We start from the raw sequence: 24,849 nt of genomic DNA, 5'->3' as shown, positions 1-24,849 counted from the left end.
CATGAAAATAAAAATCTTTCTTTTTCTACACGACGGGGAGACTTAAGATTACAGAGAAATATTTAATGTCTACATAAAATCAACAGAAACATGTTTGTATCTACGTTGATGTTGTCAGTCAGGTGGAGAGAAAGCTAATCTGATTAATTCACACTAACTTAGAAAAGAGTTCTATTCACCTACATGTTTCAGTTAGGATTACTTTATAATCTAGTGGGCTTAACTCTCCTAGAATTTAACAAGAACAAGTGAAATAGAATTCAGCGATGCATTATCCTTCCACATACGAACTCTTTCATTTGGCCTTTTGGTTCCATATCATTAATGAAATGCATCATAAGATAGCAAAAATGTGTGGAAAAATGAATAAAATTTTTTAGCATAGATAAACTAAGAAATTGTGTTTAAAGGTGATCTATTCTTGAAAAACAATTTGAAAGTTGAAATCTTTGCACTACTGTAAAACTGGGGTGGGGGAGGGGAGTGGTGTTTAATAGCAGATTTAGAGGGTTTCTGTTTAGGTGAAGAAAGAAAGATATAACCAGAAGGAATTCAAGAAATTCAGAATAAGCCTGTATGCTAGCGAAAACCATAGTAGTTGCTCAGAAAGTATTTATTGAAATCCCCTGTTCTATTTATGCATGAGTGGCATCAGCCAGATACAATTGCAGCAATGTTGTCATTCGCTTCCCCCAGAAGACAGCCATTTATTGTTCCGGGCTGAGATTTAGCAGACCAGTCTTAGACCACCAGTCCTTCTCAATTCTCTATCCACAAAACCAAAAAATGTATTCTGTTCTTTTAAAAGTTTATACACATGCATGGAAAACCAGAAGTTTACATGTCTAGGCTGCTTTCTTATTGCTTGCAAAACTAAAAAATAGGCTTTTATTTAAAAATAGAACTTGGCAAATGAATAGGCCATTGAAGACTTTAATAAAAATAAATGGCCAAGATATTTCACTTTGAGAAGCATCCACTATACAGGCATGCTAATCACTCTTTGGTTTTCTATTTTATTTTCTTTGAAAAGAGCATGCATTTTCTTTTTTTAAATAATTGTTTTAATATTTATTTTTGAGAGAGAGAGAGAGAGAGAGAGAGAGAGAGAGAGAACAAGCAGGGGAGGGGCAGAGAGATTGAGAGACAGAATCTAAAGCAGGCTCCAGGCTCCGAGCTATCAGCCCAGAGCCCTATGAGGGGCTTTAACTTACAAACTGTGAGATCATGACCTGAGCCGAAGTTGGACCCTTACGCATTTTCATAAGACGCATCACACTGGGTAAATTTCAAATTTGTTTTTACTGGGCAACATAAAGAAATGTGTAAGAAATTTACAAAAGTAACAGACCTTCAATTATTCCATCTAATCAAAATTAATTTTCATTGTTTCCAAAAAATCTTCCTTGTTTTTGTCCATACATATTTGTAATGTCACAATTACATTCAATGTTTCCACAATTTTAAATTGTTTTTCACTTAACCTTATGTTATCAATATTCCTCATGTTGCTTTATAGTCAGTATCAGTATCATAAATAAAAAGGTTGATTTTTATGCTATTTTAATCTGGCTTTGGATTAGGATAACATTTACATTTTTAAAAACTGACATACTTCCCATATTTTTACATGCTTGAGAAAAATGCAGAAAGCATGAGAATTAATTACTTCTTCAAAGTTTGGGGAAAAATCCACTGAATATCAAATCATGTGTTTTGGAAATGGAGTTTTACTAAAAACCTTGATTTTTCCTGCATCAGTGGTCATTTACAACTTTTCTCATTATAATTTTATAATTTAATTTGTGTGGATAATACCAATTCATCTGCACATTTGCATATGGCATACTGTCAAACAACTGTGCATAATACACCATAATTTAAAAATATTTTTAATACCTATATATTGATTGCTATAGCTCTTTTTTCACTTCCAACTTTATTCCGTACCAATTTTTGCTTTTTTCTTTCAGTATTTCTTTCAGAGTGAACTAGATAAATTATCTAGTTTTCAGCTTTCCATTCTAACTTTTTTTGTTTTATTTTTATTCTTTTCATTTATCTGTACTTGAATGACTTGATTTCCTATCCTTTCTTATCTCTTCAAATAAAATTCAACAAAGCTTTAAATCATCTCCAAGTTCTGTCCGCTCTGCTCACACTACATATACGTAGTTTTAAATTTTTAAAATTATTAGCGAAGTAGTCTTTTATTGCATCTTTTACTTCTTCCTAGACCCAATCATTATTTACAAGACTCATTTTATATCTCAGAGCATTTAGAGTTGTTTTCACTGTTGGCCCTGGAACCGCAAACAAACAATGTGGCTAATTTAAGTCTTTAAAAATGTGTTGAGGGGGCGCCCGGGTGGCTCAATCAGTTAAATGTTCGACTTTGGCTCAGGTCATGATCTCATGATTCATGGGTTCAAGCCAAGGCTGTCAAGCTCTGTGCTGACAGCTTGGAGCCTGGAGCCTGCTTCAGATTCTGTATCTCCCTCTCTCTCTGCCCCTCCCCCGCTCATGCTTTCCTTCTCCCTCAAAAAATAAAAAAAACATTAAAAAATTTTTAAGTAAAAAAAAAAAAATGTGTTGAGATTTCCTCTGAATCCTCATAGATAACACATCTTACTTGAAAAGAAGACCTCTGGTTAAATAATCTAAAAGGTATATTAAATAGACCAAATTTAAATTCCTTTATAAAGCCCTACTATTCACATAACAAGGTCTTTACAAGGGTCACCTGCAGCAAAGTTTGTGCAGTATTTAGCAGAGGGCCTAGCATGTCATAACTACTCAATAAATGATTGGAGGTAGTAGATATAATAATAACAGTCATCAGGGTCTGGTAGTAGTTATGTTTTCCTACCTCTTATTCAGGCTCAGCTGTATTACTGATCTGGAGAAGAGTAACTAGCTATGCGTTTCTGGTCTGGGTTTTCTTATTAATGATCTAACATGGCTGGACTAGATGCTTCCTGAGGTTATTTCCAGCTCTAACATTTCTAAGTCTCATTTGAAGGCATTTCCAGGACCTGGACTCTTATCTATACCAGATGTAGGTCACACATATCCTTTGCTCTGAAGCAAGTTGCTCAAACACTCTTTATGAGCAAAACTCTCTGGAAACTGAAGTCAAGACAGAAATTTTTACCAAACTCACTACTCCACCAGAAAGATGTGGACAGGCAGAAATCAATCATTTTTGGAATAAAAGTAAAAATTTCAAAGCTATTTATCAGCTCTACTTGTGCTTTCCAGGAATAAAAGTAAAATTTCCAAAGCAATTTAAGCCAAACCTACACTTTTCCTTCACAAGAGTCTTGGCACCCATGCTAATTTGTGTTCATTTTCCATCACTATTAGCAATCATCTTAAGAGAAAAGATGAAATACAAAGTATTTGCATGGCTGGTTATAATTCAGGGCATTCCTCCTCCAAGAATGTGTACCATTGAGATTAAAAATTACTATGAAGAATGAAAATTCTCATATTCATCATTAAGAGTGAAAATCCCCAGTAGACCATTATCCACTAAGAAGCACATCTGGTAATTAGAAACAAAACAAAGCTTTCAAATTAAATTATGGGCTATATGTGAATAATCTTGTGCAAAAGCAATAAAAATTATGCCTTTATACCTGATGAAATAAACCCCTTGCTGCAGTTTTAGTGCTGTTTTAAACAAGGTGTCATGAAAAGCACGGACTTACCTGTACGATAGACAAAGTTGCCTTCGGTTTCCGATGATGAAGGAGACACCAATTCTTCCTCAAATTCGTTGGAGCTAAAAGATCCCGAATGGTTTCTTTGCCTTGTCTTTCCCATCATGGCAGCGTTTGTGGCCATGACGTGTCTCAAAGAGTCGTTAAGGTAACGATTCAATAAGCTGCTCTTGTATTTTGGGGGTGATACGTAGTCCTCACTGGCCCGTGACTCTGGCCTCACTCCAGCTTTTATGACTGAGCTCTCACTTTTAATCACAGGATGGTGAACTGGATTATTATAGCCCCCTTCATTTATGTGGTTTCTTGGAGGATTTTCTCCGTCTAAGGGAGAAAAATATCACTAGGTAATACTTACATATACTTTTCTCCCAGCCACCCAACTGTTACAGTTAATCACTGAATATATACATAAAGAAAGAATATTTATTTAAAGTGTATAAAATTGTCATTGATATTCAAGATTAACTTTTAGGCACAGGAAGCAGGAATCTACGTAATCTCTCCCTATGGTATTTTAATTTTAATGAATTTCAGAGAAAATGTTATTCTGATTCATGATAAATCTATAAACAAGAGGAAGCAGCCATAATTCTGTTGGTCATTTATAGTATTGTAAAAGTGAAGTTACTTCATGCAATAAAAAAGAACCATTATGGCACCATTATGTTTTGTGGAGTCAACCTTAAAAAGAGCAATTGGGGTGAACTTCCTGGTAATGGAGGCAAAGCAAAATAAAAATATTAACAAACCTTCGGAACACGAATCATCGCTGCTTACACTAAGCCGCTCAGCATTTCCTTGAACGTATTTGTTGTACAACTTTATTCTTAAAGCCCAGCTTAAATCTGGCTGTCGAACAGTATTCTTAAGCCGACGTCTTGCATTAGCAAACCAATTTGACACCTAAAAAAGTTTTATTTTTCAATTAACAAAACATAAAATACGACCCATCACATAATTACTTTCCCACAAAGGACCAAAGCCTTTCTCAGTATATCTGATCATTAAGTATTCTCTGAATGTAATAGTATTAGACATTCATCCCATTCATTCATTCAACAAACATGCTGAGCACTTACTATAGAGACTGAGTGCATACTGTATTCTGGGAATAAACAAACAACAACAACAACAACAAAAACCAAAAAACAGGCCTTGCAATCAAATGTTCAGTATAGTAAGAGGGGTAGGAGAGTGTACAAATAACTTGAAAAATTTTTTTTGATGTTTATTTATTTTTGAGAAAGAGAGAGAGACAGAGCATGAGCAGGGAAGGGGCAGAGAGAGAGTGGGAGACACAGAATCGGAAGCAGGTTCCAGGCTCTGAGTTGTCAACACAGAGCCCAATGCATGGCTCGAACTCATGAGCTGTGAGATCATGTCCTGAACTGAAGTCAGCCGCTAAACCAACTAAGCCACCCAGGTGCCCCTAAATAACTTTAATATAGGAAAGAATGTGATGAATGGCTTAAAAGGCATTGAAATATAATGATACAGGAATCCAAAGGAAGGAGGAGTTACTTTCATATATGATTCAAGACATCATGAGGAATTAAGTGAAGAGTTGAAGGAATATATCATGTATAATGGATAGGGAAGTGTGTTCCCAATAAAGAGGACCTAGGAACAAATATAAGTCAAATTCCAGAGATATTGTGGTGGGTAAGGAAGACAGAAAAGTTAAAGATGACCTTGAGTCATCCCTGTGTAATCAAGAGAAGGACAGTGCCATTTTGAGAAAGAAAGTAGAACTGTTTAAGGATGAAATGATGTGCTTGGTTTGGGGAATGATTAGTTTGAGGTACTAGAAAAGCATACTGGTGAGATGGGCAGAAAGAAAACAAAAATGATATCTGAGACTTAAGGGAGAGGAAGATCAGACACGGGTCAAATGCAAAGAAGAGACAGCAGGCAGTTTTGAGTAGGCAGAAAGGTGGTTGAAGACCAAACCCTGGACACCTCTAGAGATCCAAGGGCAGGAATATAAAAGAGGAGCTAGGAAAACAATCAAATAGAGCAATGAGACAAGTAGAGGAAGAAAAAACGCCAACTAACACCCAGCTTTAAGTTGAAAGTCAAGTGCTTCTAAAGCAAATAGGTGAAGACAAAGAAACAAACACTGTAAAACAAAGGAAAGGTATTTCCATGTTTGTAAAAGATGCTGTTGGATTTCCAGAGGTTAAGATGGTACTTGAGATTTCCTTCAAAATATCAGGCTATCATCAGGGAAAAGATACATAAGTAAATAACCAGAAAGGCCAATACTGGCTTTTAAAAGAATGAAATGTGGAAAGAGAATTACGTCTTTCTGCCAATTTATTCTAGAACATGAGTCCACATTACTATAATAGTTTGTGTGGCAATGCTTGCATTGGAAGTTTCTTTTTTATTTTTTTAGATTTATAATATAAATATACAGTTCTACACATTGCCAAAGACCTAATTATTGAATGAGCCTATAGTGAATCCTCCTTTTTTAAAAAACAAAACCATGACTTTTTCCTCTTTATCTCCAGGGGTTTTTAAAGCATAGTAGCTTTCCCCAATTTACACACACATACACATACATGCACACATGTATACAAAACATATCATATATAATATATACATTCAATATTAATTACTTTCTTTGTGTTTTAAGTAACAACTTTCCTCTTAAATTTATGTGCATTGATGTGATAACTCACGTGGCTTTTCAGAAGTCTTAGTCTTTATCAACCCCTCTTTCCTATTAAGTTGTGCTATTATAGCTATGATTTCATCTGGTTTCAAATTCTCAGTCTTTTCCAACCTCTATAGACAGACAACTTCTGGGACTATTCATTCAACAAATATATATTGAGTAGCTCTTGTGCTCTAGCCATGGTGGTCAGTGCTAGGAATGTTTACTGTTAAGATAAATTTTGTCCCCTGCACACATGGAAGGATTAGCAGAGAACTACATATTAACTGTGATATATGGGTGAACATTCACTATGGAAGCACGAAATGCCTGGTGCACATCATGGCCGATGTATTCACCCATGTCCTTATTAGTAATAACTGGGAATTTTAGAACATTGTTTTCCTGAACTTCCATATCTTCCATTCTATGAACTTGAATGAATCTTCACCACCACCATCAAATTCAAGTGTTGATGTGCCATTATGATTTAAATGCTTACCTTCTTCAAATCCTCATTAGTGTCCCGTTGTCCTATAACTGTGGTGTAAATGGAAAGAGACTTGGTTTCCTGTTTTGAATTTGCCAAATACATGTGTGGATTTGGGAAGTCACTCAACTTTTCTGAACTTCAAACCCTTCATGTATAAAATGCATTAGATGGTTCCTAACATCCTGGCCAACCCTGAAAACTAAGATCTGTGAATATAGTCTACACTCTCCTACAGAAGTGTTAATTCATTCCGTTTACAGTCGGTACTAACCTATCTTGTGCTCTTGACCACCACCCTTTCAGGCAATCAGACATGTGTGTTTATGTCCTTCTCTGCCCCCTTGACATGCAGAGGACAAACCGCAACTTCTCCTATGCCTATGTAACTTATATTTATTGGAATTCAGCACCAAAACTTTATTACTTTCTTTACTAAACATCATATAATTCAGACTAACTTTAAATCTTAACTAACCTTAAATCTTAGTACAACCATCACATAGTACAGTATAAAATACAATTCTTATGCAAGTCTTCACATTTTTATTAAAATGCAATGGCCTTCTAATTTCAAAAACATTAACACACTATAATTCTAACATACAAAAATGGGGACCTTTATTTTTTATTTTAATTTTTAAAAAATGTTTATTTATTTTTGAGAGAGAGAGAAAGATAGAGTGTGAGTAGGGGAGGGGCAGAGAGAGAGAGAAAGAGAGAGAGAGACAGAATCTGAAGCAGGCTCTAGGCTCTGAGCTGTCAGCACAGAGCCTGATGCAGGGCTTGAACTCATGAACTGTGAGATCATGACCCTAGCAGAAGTCGGAAGATCAAATGACTGCACCACCCAGGTGCCCCAAAATGGGGACCTTTAAATGTCATGGTGGGATTACATTTTCATATACAGGGATCATATCCTTTTTTTGTGCTCTATATACTCAGCTCTTACCATAATATATTAATTACATATGAGAAGATTTCCCAGAAAGGTTTGCTGATACCTAACATGGGCTGTCTCTGACCTGATTTCATAACTTTGACTGGCAAAAAAAAAAAAAAAGCTAATATATTTACTCTGCCAGTATTTTATTGACAGAAATTTACAGTACAATTAAGGACGGGATATAGTCCAAGGGTGCTTAATATCTGCTTGCATTAAGTCATGCAAACAGCAAACAAACAGTTGGTTAAGAAATTTGCATAAATGCTGTTTTGCAATTTTTTTTCCTGATGAATTAATGTAAATTCCATCTGTTTCACAGAAGGTAAAAATACCAGTTCAGATTTTCTACCTTCAACTTACTATGGATTCCTTGCAAATCTCATTAACTTCTATTTTACATGAAATAGGCCTCCATGGTAACATGGATAGGTTCTGCAACAGCATTTTGATATCAAACTCAGAGCTTTAAAAACACTGTATTTTATAGTGAAAGCTTGGAGAACCAAATATCTAGAAGTTGGAAGGGAAAACTAAGTAGTTTTCATCCCTACTCTAACAGAGGTGTTTACATTGATCGTATTGACAGAGCAATCATTGTAGTAAGCCCAAAGGGATAAGATGGCATCTGTCCACCTTTGAACATATAGAATTAACAAACTTATTCTGAGTTACTCAATGGAAACGTTGAAAACCTCATTTCCACACCATGTAGTGTAACACTTGGAATAATGTAGAAAGAGCAATCTGAGATTCTGTTGAATATTTAACAGTTGCCATAATCCTTGCAGTTGATAACTACATATATATCTCAACAGAAGCACTCAGCTAGCAAAAAAGGCTCTATGTCAACAGAAGGGGCAAAATCTTAGAAAGTAGCAATTTTAACCAATGGCACATGGACATTATCATAGGAATGTGAAACTTCTATAAGAAGAGGAAGCATTAACATTCAGTCATTAAATGGAATCTCAAACTAACTCCACATGCATTGCACTCTGTATTGTGATCATGAAAGAAGGCATCCCAAGAAGACATTTCACTCTTATAAATAAGTAAATAAACAAACAAACAAACAAACAAACAAATAAATAAATAAATATGTGTATGTATATATACACACATATATATGTATATATATATATACACACATATTTAAAAATATATACACATGAACAATGGGAAACTTTGAAATCAAATATAGCCCCCATCTGCCCTTCTCTGAAAAACTTCTTCCAAGGCAATTATTCTGTAGTAAGCTCTATATCCTATGATAATACAAAACACCAACTGCATACCATTTTGTGTTATTCCACAATAAAGCTGTTTACATTTAGGCACTACAGAGTGTATTTTTTATAATGTTGAAACAGTGGGCAGCCATAGAAATTAAGCACAATGGAATATTTTGGTTGATTAAAGTACACACACACACACGTCATTACCTGTCAATTTTATGAAAATGTTTGTATCTCGTTAGGAAGATGCCAGATTAACAATAAATAGCTCTTTCTGCTTCGTTTTTCAGGGCTATATAAAATGTAGCCATGGATTAACGTCCTTAGAACTTCTATCTGTCAGAAAAAGTACCTTTTGTGGTCCTGAAGATATTTCTTCCACTAAAGTTTCAGTTTCTTGCTTCTAGGTCTAGTGGAGACTGCTGACCAGGTTTTATGCCCTTCCTTATCAATTTAAGAGCAACAAAACAAGGCAAAACTACATTTCATGAGAAGTTTAACAATTTGACACAGAGCCAAAAGGAAAATGTTAAGTGTAAAAGACATTCTTGAAATAGGATACTCTTGTAATTAAGGAATAAAAGTTATGTTAGCCACTTATTAACATCAGTCATGAGAAACAGATAGGAGGTACTGCAATAAACAACGAAAAGGAGTTTGGAACCAGAAATAAGGGGAACGCTCCATATTTGTCCACCGACACAAAAATACGACATATTTCCAGATATACTGAAAATAATAAAATGAGTTATATTCTTGCTGGTCTATAAACCTTCATATAGCATTAAAGATAATGTGTGTTCAATGGAATGTATTTTAAATTTTTTTTTCGACGTTTATTTATTTTTGGGACAGAGAGAGACAGAGCATGAACGGGGGAGGGGCAGAGAGAGAGGGAGACACAGAATCGGAAACAGGCTCCAGGCTCTGAGCCATCAGCCCAGAGCCCGACGCGGGGCTCGAACTCACGGACCGCGAGATCGTGACCTGGGCTGAAGTCGGACGCTTAACCGAATGCACCACCCAGGCGCCCCCAATGGAATGTATTTTAAAACTAGAATATCTTTGTCAGATTTCAAGACATTAACCAAGTTTCAGAATGGTGTTTTGGAAAACCACATGGTGATTATAATGGTATTCCCCAATTAGACCTCTTCACTCTACAAACATGTACGAACAGTTTATGGAAAGTACAGTGTTGGGGTGATATGGGGGTATTGAAAGACATGAAAAAGACATGATTGCTCTACTCAAGAAGCCTGACTCCACAGGAGAAATTTATTCACTGGGGTCTAATTTGCAGGGATCAAAAGCTTTATTCAGCTCACAGGTTTATATTTTTTCCTCCAGAAGTGTAAAGTATTTACATAATTTATTTGGTTTACCATAGAGTCAGAATTTGCTTGGATGCTTAATGTATGTTTGACTTTCACAAACTGTTCCACATATATCAACATAAGTACAGTTGACTCTTGAACAACACAAGTTTGAACTGCATGGGACAACTTACACAGTTTTTTCAACAAAATACAATACTGTAAATGTATTTTCTCTTCCTTACAATTTTCTTAATAACATTTTCATTTCTCTAGCTTACTTTATTGTAAGAATACACTACAGAATACGTATAACATACAAAATATGTGTTGATCGACTATTCATGTTATTGGTAAGGCTTACAGTCAACAGTAGGCTACTAGTAGTTAAGTTTTTGGGGAGTCAAAAATATGTGGATTTTTTACTTGTGGGGAGGGTTGGCACCCTAACACTTGTGTTGTTCAAGGGTCAGGTGTAGATAGATATATATGTGTGTGTGTGTATATATATATATATATATATATATATATATTTACATATATATATATGTATATTCTTATGTAGATATCCTATTATGCCTAATTGAAAATAACTAGACCCAAATTGGATTACTACATTTAACATCCCTTCGCTATTCTATACATTTTGATTTTTTCCATTTATCACTACACAGTTCCAGAAACCAACTTCATTTCCTATAAAAATTTGGAAATCGTTAGGCAGGGATGACTTATTATTATAAACAATTATCTTTGCTCCATTTAAAAATTAAATAATTTAGTGCATTTTTATTTTCTGAGATTTAGTGTAAGAGAAAGAAAATGTAATGACAAGTTTTCACTACATGAATGAAAACTTCACGTTAATTAGAAGACTGTAACAGGGTTACCAAGATCTTTAATACAAAAAGAATGATTATTTGTGTTCAAACTATCATTAGAGGTAGAAAATAATTTGATTCTGTATTAAAATTACAACTATGTGGACTGCATCTCAACAAAGCCACTGTACACAAAAATTTAAACGTCTCTGCTAATGACAATATTAGTTTTCATAATTAAAAAATGTTCTAGTGTGGGGGCAGCTGGGTGGCTCAGTCGGTTAAGCCTCAGACTCTTGATTTTGGCTCAGATCATGGTCTTCCCTTTCATGGGTTTGAGGCCTACGTCGGGCTCTTACCTCACTGTGAGGATTCCCACTATTTGGGATTCTCTCTCTCTCAAAATAAATAAATAAACTTAAAAATTAAAAAAAAAAATGTCCTGGGGTGCGGTGGCTCAGTCAGTTAAGTGTCTGATCTTGATTTCAGCTCAGGTCTTAAACTCCTGGTCATGAGATCGAGCCCTGAGATAGGCTCCATGCTAAGCATGGAGCCTGCTTAAGATTCTCTCTCTCTCTCTCTCTCTCTCTCTCTCTCTCTGTCTCTCTCCCCTCTATGCCTCACCCACTCATGCTCTCCCTTCTCTTTCTCTCTCAAAAAAAAAATGCTCTAGCTATGTCATATTTTTTTTTGCTTTCTGTATGAAAGAATGCAAGCATTAAATATGGAACTGTATGATAAACCAAATTAATCTAATGCTTTATTGCTGACATCATTGTGAAACATTCAAATAGCTCTATAAACTGGTGTATTTTCAAAATAAATAGCATACCTGTTTAAACTGAAATTTGAACATATGCATTTATTTTCACAAGTCAAGTTTTTCTGACTGGAATCACTGAAAATTCATAGTTTTATGTTAAGCAGATATTAAGCCAAGAACACTAAATAAATTTTCCCCTCCAGTGCTGCAGCAAATCACTATTAATACTATTGCCTGTTAACATGAAGCAAAACAGATGTTTTCCCCTACAATTGTATTCTGAATATAAGCAGACAAATGCATATTATAGTTTTAATAAGCTTGAATACAAGTCAACTTTCATGCTTTGTCAAACTTTCCAGCAATTCCTAAAATGACAATTTTAAATACTCTGGAAAGCAAGTTTTATTTTATCTAGTAGTTAAATATTGTCTTTATTTGGGGTCTCCCTCACTATAAATTTAATGAAATAACCAAAACTTCACAGATGCAGTCATGTAGTACTACTATAATATATGAAACTTCTTAGCTCATTTAGCTCCTCCTATTTCTGAATAAATTTGCTCTGTTTGCATGCATAAAAGTTCATGCCACCAAATTTATTAAAGAAGACTGTGGTGTGTTGGAAAAAGCATTTGATCTGGAATTACATTATTTCCAGGCCCACCTCTACCCCTTACTAACATTTAACTTCCACAGTGCCTTGGTCACATCATCTGTAAAATGCTGATAACTGCTCTTCCTCGCCATGTTTCTGTGAATATCAAATAAGACTCTGTAGGGAAAAATTTAGTCACATGTTGTTGGTTGGAGTGTTGTTGGTTGGAGAAGAAACAAACTTGTACCCTTTCTCTACTCTTGACAAAGTAAACCAACTACTTGAAATTGGTCTCTTCCTAACCACAGTGGGAAGATTCCAGAAGCAAAATTTGTGGCTTCTATCTAACACTTGGGATGTCTCATATTAAAAAAAAAAAAAAAATTCAAAGCCCACTTCTTGCCCTTCCACTCCATCTCCTAGCTCTGTCAGTAAAGGCAATTTTTAAAGTTATCCTGTACTTGACCTTTCATATGGGGCCCTAATGTGGAATGCCTTTCTGCATGGCTCTCAAAGCATCATCCAGGGCCAGCAGCTTCGGCATCATCCAGAGAACTTGTTAGAAATGCAAATCATCCACCCCACCCCAAACCTACTACTGAATCAAAAACTCTGGTGTGGGGCCCAGCAATGTGAGTTTGAGCAAGTCCTCTGAGGGATTCCAACGCACACTCAGGTTTGAAAATCACTGCAGATAGTCCCATCTGTAGCCATCTAGGTGCCGCACACCGGTCCAGATTCCCAGGCACCTTCTCATAACTCGCAGCTGACTTTTCACCGCCCTCCCTAACAAAACACCGAGCAGTCCCGCCTGAACGGGGCATGCGCACTGAATTGGTAGCTAAGCTTGAGAGGAAACCCAGAAACTTCCTACAACACAACTCTGCGCCCGTGCCAAGCCCTCAGCATCCTCGGAGGCAGGAGCCTGAGCACCTGGACGGGCCTCCGGGGGCCTGATCCCTGCGCGGCGGGAGGCGCGCCACGTGCAGATCCGCGCAAAGTCGACGCGCGCCCGCGCCTCGGCCGCGGTTACCTGCACTAGCGTCATCTGCGAGCCCAGCGCCAGGAGGATCTTCTCGGTCTTGGTGGGGTACGGGTTGTCACGGTGCTTGTAAAGCCACTGCTTGAGGGGCCGCGCCATGTCCTGCAGAGCCTGCCGCTTGTGCCTCACCTTCCCGCCATTCTGCCTGGCCCTGGACACCGGGAGAGGAAGCCCGGGTGAGCCGCGCCGCCCGGCTGCAGCGCCCCCCACCCTCGGGGTCCCCCGCGTCTGGACACCTTCGCGCCCGCGGCCATGCGCCCACCGGGAACGGCTGCCGACCCCGCGTCCCGCACCCCGGGGCATCCTGCTGGGAGGTAGGTGCCCGCCAGGCGCCTCCAGGCTGAGGCGAGGCCGGGGCGGGAGCCACAGGGCTTCTGGGCGCGAAAATCCTTCCCTGGGCACCTCTCTTTGAAATGGCCTGGCCGTCGCAGGGGGTCAGGTGGCAGTGAGGGATACTGTTTATCTTGGAAGAGGGGATATCTTGAAGCCAGCACCCAGGGGTTAGATGTTTAGGTGACGAAGGCTAAGTCATCTGACTGGCGACCCCTCGCCCCCCTGCACCGCGCCCTTGAGAGGCTGTGGCCTCGCGGGTTGGGTCAGGCTGCTGCCAGCTCTCGAACGTTCTTTTGGGGAACTCACGCCTGGCTTCCAGGCGCTCGGGGCTTCCAGTCGCCCGCGGTCAAAGTAAAGGTTGCCCACTGGACGTCGGGAATAAAGCAAGGAATGACGGCCGTCCCCCTCCCCCCGCCCAGCTTCTCTTCTCGCTCTCTACTTCCTTTGGTCCTCTGGAAACAGGGGGAACTTTCCAAGCAAGTTGTTTGTAGAGGATAGAGGCTGAACCTAAACAACACTCTAGGGGCCTTTTCCCGACTTAAGGTAGGGTTAAAAAGCATGGAGCACTCCGCCTCATTGGGTAAAGTTAAAGAAAAAGAAAAAAAAGAAAGAAAGAAAACCCTGAGGAAAAGCACATTCAAAGGAGGAAGAGGCCGGAGCAGCCCGGAACCGGGTGCCGGGCGCTGCGCTCCCCCGCGGCTCCGGGAGGTGTCGCCGCGCGGCCGCTCGCGCGGCCGGCTAGTCAGGGAGGCTCGCGCGCCTGCGCCTTAGCCTCCAGGACTTTCGCCTCTTTAAACACTTTGAAATGCAACTCCATCCGAAAGGACTGGTAGTAACATTTTGACGAAACCTAATCTCTATTTTACTAACCAACAACGCCGCAGAACAAGCAGCTGATGCAATCTCTCAGGTGGAGACGCCCAGGACGGCTCCCCCTCCCCCCGCGGGGCGCTTCGGAAGCAGCCGCGACGCCTCCGCAGCAGGCGCTGCGGGCCCACCCGCGAGCTCTACGCTCCCCGGCAGCCCCTCACCCGGCTAAACCGAAACTCGGTCCGGCAGGCCCGCGGCCTCCCTCTCCGGGCTCGCAGCGGGCCCCGCCGAGCCGCGCGCGCGTCCCGGGCGTCCTGCGGAGAGCCGACCTTGCCAACACCTTGGCCGAGGCACCTCGAGCTTCGAGGCCGTGGCGAGGCCCTGTCGTGACACGAGAGGGGAAGCCCACGGGGCTGGCCTGACCTGGGAAGCCCCGATTGCTTGCCCCTGCCCTGTTCCTGGGCGTCCCGCTCAGTCCTTTCTGCCTCGCTCTCATCCGCTCTTCTGCACCCGCGGTCCACAGAGGGGCAGGGAGCCCCCTACCCTGAGGTCCAGGTATGGGAGGATTGAGGCACCGTTTCCAACAAGCCTTTTGAGCTATCTTGATGAACCGATTCCCCTATATTTTGAGACACTAATGCCTTAAAAGGACAATCCGCGAGACCAGGGGCGGAGACCTGCCCTCCCGGGAGCTCCGGGCCCCTGACCCCCGGGCTGCGGCTGCGGCTGCCACTCCCACCCCTCCAGGCTGCAGGCGGGCAGGGGTCCCGGCAGGGTGCGCATACCCAGTCCTGCGGTGCCTCAGGCCGAGGTTGTCCTTGAGGGGCGGGCCGTCCGGAATGCCCACCTCGGGGCGGGCGTGGGGACTGTCTAGGACGCCACCATAGGGCCGGCTGCCCCTTTCCCGTTCGGGAGCACCGCGGTCCTCAAAAAGCACGGCGCCGCTGAGCTTGTTGAAGACGATGGTGTTCATGGTGCCGGCAGGCAGAGGCGCGCCGCGCGGCCGCTGCGCCTTGAGGCCTGGCCGCCGGGAGCTCCGCAGGGCTCGGGTTCTAGGAGAAGATGCATCACGTTACTCGCTCAGTGCTCACCTCCCTACGCGTCCCGAGCCCCGGACTCCGCGGAGGCTCTGGCCTGGGGAGCCGAGAGGAGGAGCGGCGGCGCCACACCTGGACAAGGGAACCCTTGCCTCTCCCCACCTGGCTACACCGCTCCTCCCTTCGCACCAATCCCCCGCACGCTCCAGGTCTCTACCCTCTTCCTAGTCCCGGCGATCGTTCCAAGGAACCTCAACCAGGGATAATTTACCCGCGTAGGCAAAGGGAAGTAATTCCTAAAGGAGCTCTTTTCTCGGTTTTAATCTGGAAGAAGTGCACTCGGGTTAGCAGAGCGGAATAGGCGCGGCGAAGTGGCGGGGGGGGGGGGGGGGGGGGGGGGCGGCGTTCTTCAGCCACAACGGAAGTCTAAAGCATCTCGGAGCTCTCACTCGGGTTGGAAGGAAGGGTTGGAAGGAAGGGAAATTTTTGGGTAATATGAACAACTGCATCTGCAAGCCCCGGTTAATGAGTCCCAGGCCACACCGGGATTCCCGGGATTTTCATGTTTTCTAGATCCTGGATGGTTTGGCTAAAACCCCGAAATTCTTATTCCGGCTGAGGTCCCTGGGGGGTGGAGGTAAGGGCAGGGAAAGTGAGCTGACTTCTAAGCTACAAAGTTAAGTGGCACCAGGGACAAATGTACCACATAGTCTCCCTCCCCCCAAGTCTTCCTACCACCCCCTTGCCCGCTGCAGGACGCGCAAGGTCCCGGCTGGTCAAAGGCGCCGGAGTCCCGGGCCTCCCAGAACCCGCTGTCAGTGCTGTCCTCTTACGCAGCGTGGGTGTGAGCCTCGAACTCGAAGCCCTGACTCACCCGCCCCTTTCTGGGGTCTCGGGGAACCATTTCAGAGGTTGCATAGATGTTAGGAGCGGAAGGAGGCGTCGCGGTCCGCGCACCACCAAGCCTGCGGCTGCCGTCATTGAAAAAGCTTTCAGCTCACCTCCCAGGTCGCGGCGGCCGGGAGCCTCCTGCCGAAGAGCGCAGGCCTCAGGTTCAAGTCTGCGCCGCCGCTTAGCAGTGGCGTTATCGCCCCCATCACCCCGCCCTCGCGCTTCGGGGTAGCTTCTGTTTCTTCCGTAGCCTGGGCACAACTGCCAGAGCCCCCTCACCCCGCCCCGCCGCAGCGGGGGCTGCTACCCCTAACACACACACATATCATCAGCCATGCCGAGCTCCCACACTTGCCAACGCCCCCTGCCCCGCCCTCCAGCCATCACAGGAGCGGCCACGCGCGACATTTGGGGCCGTGACCACAGAGGCTAAGCGACGGCTACCGTCAGTGTTCGTGGAGAGGTGAAGTCAGACTTCTGCTGGCTGCCCCGTGTACCACAAGGCTGAGTCCTCCCACGCAGACAGGTACGTGTCTGGAGTGTGCACGCAGCCTCCGCGAAAAGTGTCAAAGCAAATTTCCGTGCTCGCAGCCTCTGTTCTAAGGTCAGGACTAGCCTTTTTTTTTTTTTTTTTTAATCGGTGCGCTTAGTGCTTTGCGTTCACGCTGCGCTGTAAAACACGCCCTTTTCCAGTCCCACAGTGTTTCCCCACCACAGTCCTGTCCTATATTCAATGGCTAGTTTTTCCTAGCGACTCCGCTGCGAGGTTTGCCCTACTGGACCCTTCCGCGCTGTCCCAAGCCCACAGAGACATCGCAACCACAGACACCCGGCGCGGTCCGGGTCTGCAGGCAGCAAGCGAGGTGGCCGGGGGCTGCGAAGGTCCGAGAACTGGGTCCTGACTCGAGGGGTTGCGGGGTGGGGGAGGGCATGTGAAGCGCGGTACCTGGACCTCACCCGGCGCCCCACCGCGGTCCTCAGCACCTCTTCTCCGCCCCAGTGCTCCCCACTTACCCTCACCCTGACTCACTCCAAACTGTTGCTTGGGGAGCTCCTACCCCGCGGAACTACCCCGCCCAACGCCCGCGAACAATTTTAAAGCCAAGGAGGGGCAATCAGGTGGGCGCCCAGGCGCCTCGCAGACCCTCTGGCCAGCCTTGGCCACCACCCGGGCGCGTGCCCACTGGACCTCGGAGGGAAGTGGGGGAAGGGCGGGGACAGCGGAGGCTCCCGGGGCAGAGGGAAGGAGTAGCTCCGGGCCAGAGCGAGCCTCCCGTCCCGAGGCCCTGAGCTGGGACGCCGGGACCCGCGGGCTGTACCTGTGGCGGTGGGGCCGGCGGCCGGCGGCAGGGCGGCTGGCTCTCCCGCGTCGAGGCTAGGCTCACTCCCATCCCCGCCTCATGTTCTCCGCGCGGGCTCCAGCGCGCTCACCGCCGCCACCGCCGTCGTCTCGGCTTTATTTACTCAGACGGGCGCGCGCGGCCCGGGAACAGGAATACCGAGGCCTTCTCATGTTTCTTGACTGCCGGGCCCAGCCGGCGAACATCCTGCAGGCGCGGTATCCACGTTCCCGGGCCGGCGAGAGGAAGCCTCAGCACCCTCCCGGCAGCGGGCACTGCAGTTAACCCTCGCAGAGGAGCCGCCGCTGCAGGCGCCGCCGGGGAGTCCCCGGCCCGCCGCGTCTTCCCCAGCGGGGCCCCGCTCTCAGATCCGCCGGCCCCGCAGGCGCTGAGCAAAAGGGGCTATTTCCTTCGCACTTAGGGGAGAAATCGGAGAAGCCGCAAGTAGCGCCGGGCTTGGGCTCTGGAAGCCGAGACGCTGCGGTGCAAATCCCGCGTGTTAGCTGGCCCGAGAGCTGGAAATTTAGCCACGCGTGGCTAGGCGGGAGAGAGCTTTACAATGCGCCCTTAATTTTCTTCGCGATTAGCTGGAGTACAGTTAGAGCACGGGTTTGTGTCTACAACGCGTGAGCGTATTGCAGAAGGTGCTTGGCGCCCCGGGAGCTCCTTTTCTGCTGTCACTGGGCTTCTGAGGTCCGCGCTGTTTCAAAGCCAGACACACATTCACCGTCCGAGGCCAGGGCTGGAGATGCTGCGCTCGCCACGGGACGTAGGGGTGGAGGGAGGCAAGGCCGGGGCGAGCGAGCCCAGGTGCCCAACCCACTGTGACCCAGGTATGGAAGAGAAGGCGAGCCCAGGGCATCTGCATGGAGGAAGGGGGATGGCACTTGGGAGAATCCCGAGCTGGGACACAGTGCAAAGGGAGAGAATGCCTCTCAGATTCCTTTATTGATGATGGTTCCCTTCCCACCATCACCCCAAATAAGAGAGTAACAAAAGCTGTGGTTTAGGTGCAACTGGAAGCTTGGAGCTTCAGGCAGCCTTGAAGATCCCCAAGGCGCCGAGCACGAAGCCGTCCGCCTTCTCGCCGCCGACCTTGAGGCAGCAGCGACACCTTCATCTTTTTATAAGAGCGAAAGTAGATTTTTCCAAACCTGAAAGTTATGGCATCATTTGTTCTTTTCTCCTTCAAGGTGGCTGGCCAGCTCTGGGGCAGTGGCCCACCTAAGCATCTTCCATTTATGTGGCCTGGAAGTGGTTAAAATATATGTTAAAGCTATTATTGCCAAGACTAATCACACCTTCGAATTTTCCTCTATGTTATCTCCCAAACTATGCGACGGCAAACGGGCGGTGGCACAATCTAAAGCATAGAAGGACGAACTTTTAAGTTTTTGCGCATTAGGTAGATAAATATTATCATTTGATCCCATTTTCCAATGTCCGTGTTTTCTTTTATTGTATCATTTGCGGTTGGGCATTCTCATTTCGTCATTGGCGCTGCACTTGACTTGTTGCAGTGTGAGTTCAATAGACACAGAGGTCTACGGACCTCGCTGTGGGAATTTAAAGTGAGGGAAACATCAGAACATTTCAGCCACAGACTTACAGCGAGTAAGTTTCACAACAACTGGTATTTGATAATTCACAAGAGGAAATAGCCCGGTTTTCCCCTATCCTCTCTATAACACTCTCTATAATGTGGTCACCAGACATTATCAGGAAATCAGCTGTAAAACGCCCCTCTGACATATATTTTGGTCAGCTGCTCTCGTAAAGCAATGGGCAGTATGCAGTCGCTTGCAATTTCATAGTACCATACTGACTCATGGACTCATGGAGCAGGATACTTTAGTATAAGATACTACTTTTGTTGCTTTAGTCTTAACTGCGTTTACACAACTTAAAAATGCATTTAGAGGACTTTGACTTAAGATCAATTTACATGTGAGATGTGTTTTCTTAAAGTCTGATATAAAATATACAGCAAAAAATGTTGCAAAAAATTTTTAATTTGGTATAGGAATAATATACACCTTAGACTTAAGTCACTGAAAATGTAATGCAGACTTACTTTAGAATATAGTAACTAGAATCCATTTTAAAATGAAAAAACAAAACCCACAATGGAGGGTAGGTTTTAAAATGAAATAGTATGGAGGATCCTTCTGTAATGTACAAATAAGCATGTATTTTGCGATGGACCAAAATTTTATTTTTTCAAGTTTCATTCTCTATGCAAGAGTGAAGTTTCTTCTTTATTTTAACCCACAGTTCAAATACAGTTATCATTATCTTTAATTCCACCTTTTCCAAAGGTGAATTTTACTTAGCTTCTAATGCTGTATTCTAAAGTCAGTACATGAAATGCTATATCATAATCCTCAGAACTAAACCTTGCAATTTTAGAAAGCACTATCAGAAGCTTTAGAGAGTATATAGTTTGTGGGAGATAGCCATATGCAGGGGAACGAGAAAAACAGTTCAGGCCAGAAGTCAGAAAAGTTGAGTCCAAATTCTCAAAATCGAGTCTGAATTCTGGTTAATTTGATGTTGGCTTAGTCTGAATTTACTAAAGTATAAAATGAAGATGTCAATTTTTCCATAAATTTGCCATATACTATTATTAAGATATTTTTTAAATGTGAAAGTAACGTATTGCAATTGCTAAAGCTAGAAAAATGTCAAGTAGAACATTTGGCAGAAATCTTAATTCGTTCTGTTAGACCTAGAGTGTAGTTATAAATATAAATAATTTTCCTTTCTTACAAGAAAAAAAGAAGCTTTCATTTTAAGCATTTTGATATTTTACCAAGGGGCCTGATGTTTCACAACAAATATTGGTCAAAGTTTTTGAAAATAAGGATTGCTTTTAAACTCTCTTTCCTGGTTATTACTTATAGGCAATGAAATAAATTACAAAGCCAGGGAAATTCTGTCACTTTCCATCCAAATGTTATTAAATAGTAAATTTATGGACAAATAGCAGGTTCAACCTCACACTTGGCCAGCATGAGTCGTAGAGATACATGTTGAAGTGCGTAAGTGGAACAACATAACAAGCAGAGAAAGACACAGCTGCAGAAACATCGTGGGCAAACTAGTAGAATAGGAGCCCTCCAAATTCCGCAAGGCATTTTCACTTTGTTTATAATTTGACTTTGATTGCATTAATAATGCAGGATAAGTTCTGTCAGAGAGGGGGGTCTTCTCCACAAATTCATTCTCAAGCAAGGAACAGAGTCCAAGTGAAAGTCCCTCTTCTGCTAGCTCCACCCAGTCACGTTCCTGAGACTCAACCACCGAGAGGTGGCCACCACTGGTTTGATGTGTATCCTCTCGATGGTTTTCTCTGCGTTCACATCCATGAATACAAACAAAACATAATAGTTTTGTTTTATGACCTTCTGAAAGAAATGAGACCATACCTTACAGAAGGGTATACACATACAGAGACACACAGAACTAAACTAAAACTTGCTTTCTCATTCAATTTCATAGAGAATTTTCATGTGAGTACCTATAAATACAAATCCATAGTTTTAACTGTTACATAATGCTCCATAATCTATTTAGCCATTCCTCGTCATCATTTCTGCCTTTTCAATGTTCACTATTATAAGCATTACACACCCTTGTTTATGATTATTTCTGCACACGTGTAAACATTTTTCTAGGAATCGCTGCACAGACATAGAATTACTGGGTTGAAGGAATCATGATTTTAAAATTTTGATAAATATTTCCAAATTTCCCTCCAACCTGTACCTCCACAAAGTCTCCATTTCCTGACATGCTAACACAGCATATGTTTCATATGTTTGGACTTCATAATGTTTGCCAGTATGATGGGTAAAATAATGTCTTCTTGTTTGAAAACCTTTGCATTTGTTTATAAGCCAGTTGGGTTTCTTCATTGAAGAAACTTGCTTATATCTTTATTAGATGCCTTGTCGCTTTTATAAAGTCTTTATAAATGATTTTTCCATGATATATATGCTTTATATATTGCAAGTGTCATCTGGCCTGACATCCACCGTTTGCCTTTTTGGTTTTGCCTCACAGAAGGTTTAAATGTGAATATAGGTCAATAGGTCTGCATTTTCCTTTTTGAATTCTGGGTTTTGTATCTTCCTTACAAAGGCTTTTAAAATATTTTCTTCTAATACTTTAAAAAATTGTTTTCACTTGGCTCTTTAATCCTTCTGGAATTAATCTGTATATGTTGTGAGATAGAGCTCTAATTTGGCTTTTTTTTCTTCAGTTGAATAGTCAGTTATTCCTATGGTGTCTATTAAAGAGTTTCCCCTCATTGATTTGAAATTACTTTTCTCGTATATATGGCGTATTCCTTTCCACATGTAGGTTGGTCTAAGAAGGCTTTAAGAGATGTTGCAAAACCCAATAGACTATAATAAATTTAATCTTCAAAAATTTAAAAGCATCCTGCCCGCCAAAGACTTCCAATATTATTCTGTTTCTAATTTCAGAGCATGTCAAGTATCGAAATAGTAATATGCATGGCCTGGTTATGGTTCTAATTTAGAAGGCTAATTCAATACTGTTCTAGGACGAACTTGCCGTTTATTTTGTCGCGGTCCTGCTCAGAAGGAAGAGAGCAGTTTCAGGCAGCCATATTCTCCAGGGTAGAGTACGGCTGCACAGAGCTTTTCAAATGCATCACAGAACCAAATGATAACCGACCATGAGCAATATAAGGTTATTTGTAAAAGTGGTGAGTCCCTGCTATCCGTGATTTGTGAAAGTAAAATGCATCTTTTTTCTTGCTCAACTTTTTGTGAAATGTGATTCCCCCCCTTCCCTACCGCCCCCCATTCCCCCCCCCCCCTCCCCGCAAAGCAACCTGTTAAGATGACAACCTTCAATCTGATTGCATATGAGTCAAATTCACTCTGGACAAAAATGCAAATATCTTCTTGCCCTCATTTCTGCAAAACATTAGCTACATAAAAGTACAGAAATGCAAATGGTAAACAGTCAGTAGCATTGAGATCCAGGTGGATTGCTGTTTTTTGTTCTACTTCATACAGCTTGAGACAGGACCTGAAGTAACCCTGGGACACTAATACCTCATCTTTTCCCTTGATTCCAAAATATTTTCAGTAGCCACCGACAATCACAGAGCCTCTATTCCATTACACGCATGAAAATACACTATAGACTGGGGTCATAAGGAGAATCTGGAGAACATTTTATCCTCGAAGTGTACATTGAAATACAAGAATTTCTCCCAGGAGATTATTGTATCTTGAAAATCAATTTGCTCGCACATCAAAAAGTGGCCATTTTAATAAATTTAGCAAAGACTTTTGATCACAAGTTAGTATGACTCTATATTTGGAACCTAATGGACTTCAGGTACTTAAGTTTTAAGATTTAGTTCAGTTTTAAGATTTAATTACTATATGTACCTCATGCTGTTTCAAGCTTTTGACTGACCCCATCCATTTTTCCTGCTTTCATTTTCATCCTCCTGTTTTCACCTATGTGTAGGATATTTGAATAAGTTCACCAAAGGAATACATGTGAGCAAAAGTGATGTGTTCAACTTTTGCTTAACATGCTTAAAAAGAAATTGCTTGCCCTCCTCTTTAACTCTTCCCAGTTACCAAGGGCTAGAACACGGATGTGGCCGTGGTCCACACCTACTAATCAGATAACAACTCAAAGAACAGCAGAGCCACAAGATGAAAGCAATCTGGGACCTTGCATGGACCACATGGGTGAGAGCTTCTGGGCCTGGACTCAGCTAACTTTTTCTGGAAAGGGCTGGACAGTAAATATTTTAGGTTTTGTGGGTCATAAATTCTGTGTTCAACTCTGCCAATTACAGTGTGAAAACCGCCATAGATAATGCTTAACTATGAATGAGTCAATGAATGAGCGTTGCTGTGTCTCAGTGAAGCTAATGCACACTGAAGATTCAATTTTATGGGATTTTCCTGTGCCACCCAATGTGCTTCCTTTGACATTTTTTTCAGCCATATGTAAAAACCGTTCTTCCTTCAGAAACAGAAACAGTCAGCAGTCTAGATGGGACCTGAGGTTGTGTTTGCTGATCCCCTGGATGTGGCCTTCTCAGCTGGACTGATATGAGAGACAAACTGCCCCTCCTGGAAGTCACTGTATTAGGGGGTTTCCTGGCCAAGAGGACTTAGTCCGTACCCTACATAATGCATGCCTGTACAAAGTTACTACCAGTGGGCTTAAGCAAAGTGCTTTTTAGATGACTAGAGGCTGCCACAAACAAAGAGAATGGGAAAGGGGGTGTAAAGAAAGCATGCTTTCTCCCCTCTCCTCCCAAGAACGTGTTACATGTGTGTAGAGAATCAACCTCATTGTTTTTACAATATTCTTGATGCTGTTATTATTATTTTTTTTATTTTAACCACCTTTAGAAAAGGTATTGACATACCTTTAGACCCAGTATTGGTGTTTGAGTTTTGGTGCTTATGTTTTTAAGGAATGGAAAATGGTGATTAATTTGTAAGAATTACTGTTTTCTGGATCCCTTCCTCCTGTCTCTCCCCAAAACCCCGCAAAATTCAAACGATTTTTTTCATTGTTTTCTTTTTTAATAATCAACAGTAAATATTTATGGGACACCTGCATGCAAAATCCTGTGCCAAGAACTGCATGATCTTGATTTAAAAGACATGATCCTTGCCTAGCTTACAAACTTGTTAAGAAAGCACCAGAAAACAAACATACCTCATCTAAAACGTTTTAAGGTGCCTGATATAAAGATTTCTTGAATCCAGTAAATCTGTAAATCATCTGTAGAAATGCATGAGGGAGCTTGAAGACGATAAAAGG

The 24,849-nt window shown here is 42.4% G+C and overlaps 1 protein-coding gene across 7 annotated transcripts in view; it reads right to left on the bottom strand.

Moving 5' to 3' along the window:
• MKX (mohawk homeobox) overlaps window positions 1-18,106 on the bottom strand; it is a 68,018-nt gene extending 49,912 nt beyond the window's left edge. Inside the window, exons 1-5 of one of the 7 annotated variants that reach the window (XM_040451115.1) lie at window positions 17,992-18,106; window positions 15,530-15,796; window positions 13,593-13,752; window positions 4,478-4,631; window positions 3,714-4,049 (exon numbers count right to left, since the gene is read on the bottom strand). In XM_040451115.1, coding sequence (XP_040307049.1) covers window positions 3,714-4,049; window positions 4,478-4,631; window positions 13,593-13,752; window positions 15,530-15,717 — 838 coding nt within the window. In that variant the 5' untranslated portion in view covers window positions 15,718-15,796; window positions 17,992-18,106. Of the gene's footprint in view, window positions 1-3,713; window positions 4,050-4,477; window positions 4,632-13,592; window positions 13,753-15,529; window positions 15,797-16,052; window positions 16,137-16,655; window positions 17,036-17,991 lie in introns of those variants that run through there. The other 6 variants (XM_040451113.1, XM_040451118.1, XM_040451114.1 and 3 more) reach the window with 6 other exon arrangements.
• Between the last annotated feature and the right edge of the window lie 6,743 nt (window positions 18,107-24,849).

The sequence above is a fragment of the Herpailurus yagouaroundi genome, unplaced genomic scaffold (genome assembly GCF_014898765.1).
Source record: "Herpailurus yagouaroundi ecotype Mexico unplaced genomic scaffold, PumYag 203, whole genome shotgun sequence".
Classification (NCBI taxonomy): domain Eukaryota; kingdom Metazoa; phylum Chordata; class Mammalia; order Carnivora; family Felidae; genus Herpailurus; species Herpailurus yagouaroundi.
The sequence above is the reverse complement of the archived record's forward strand: the minus strand, read 5'-3'. Positions and strand labels throughout refer to the sequence as shown.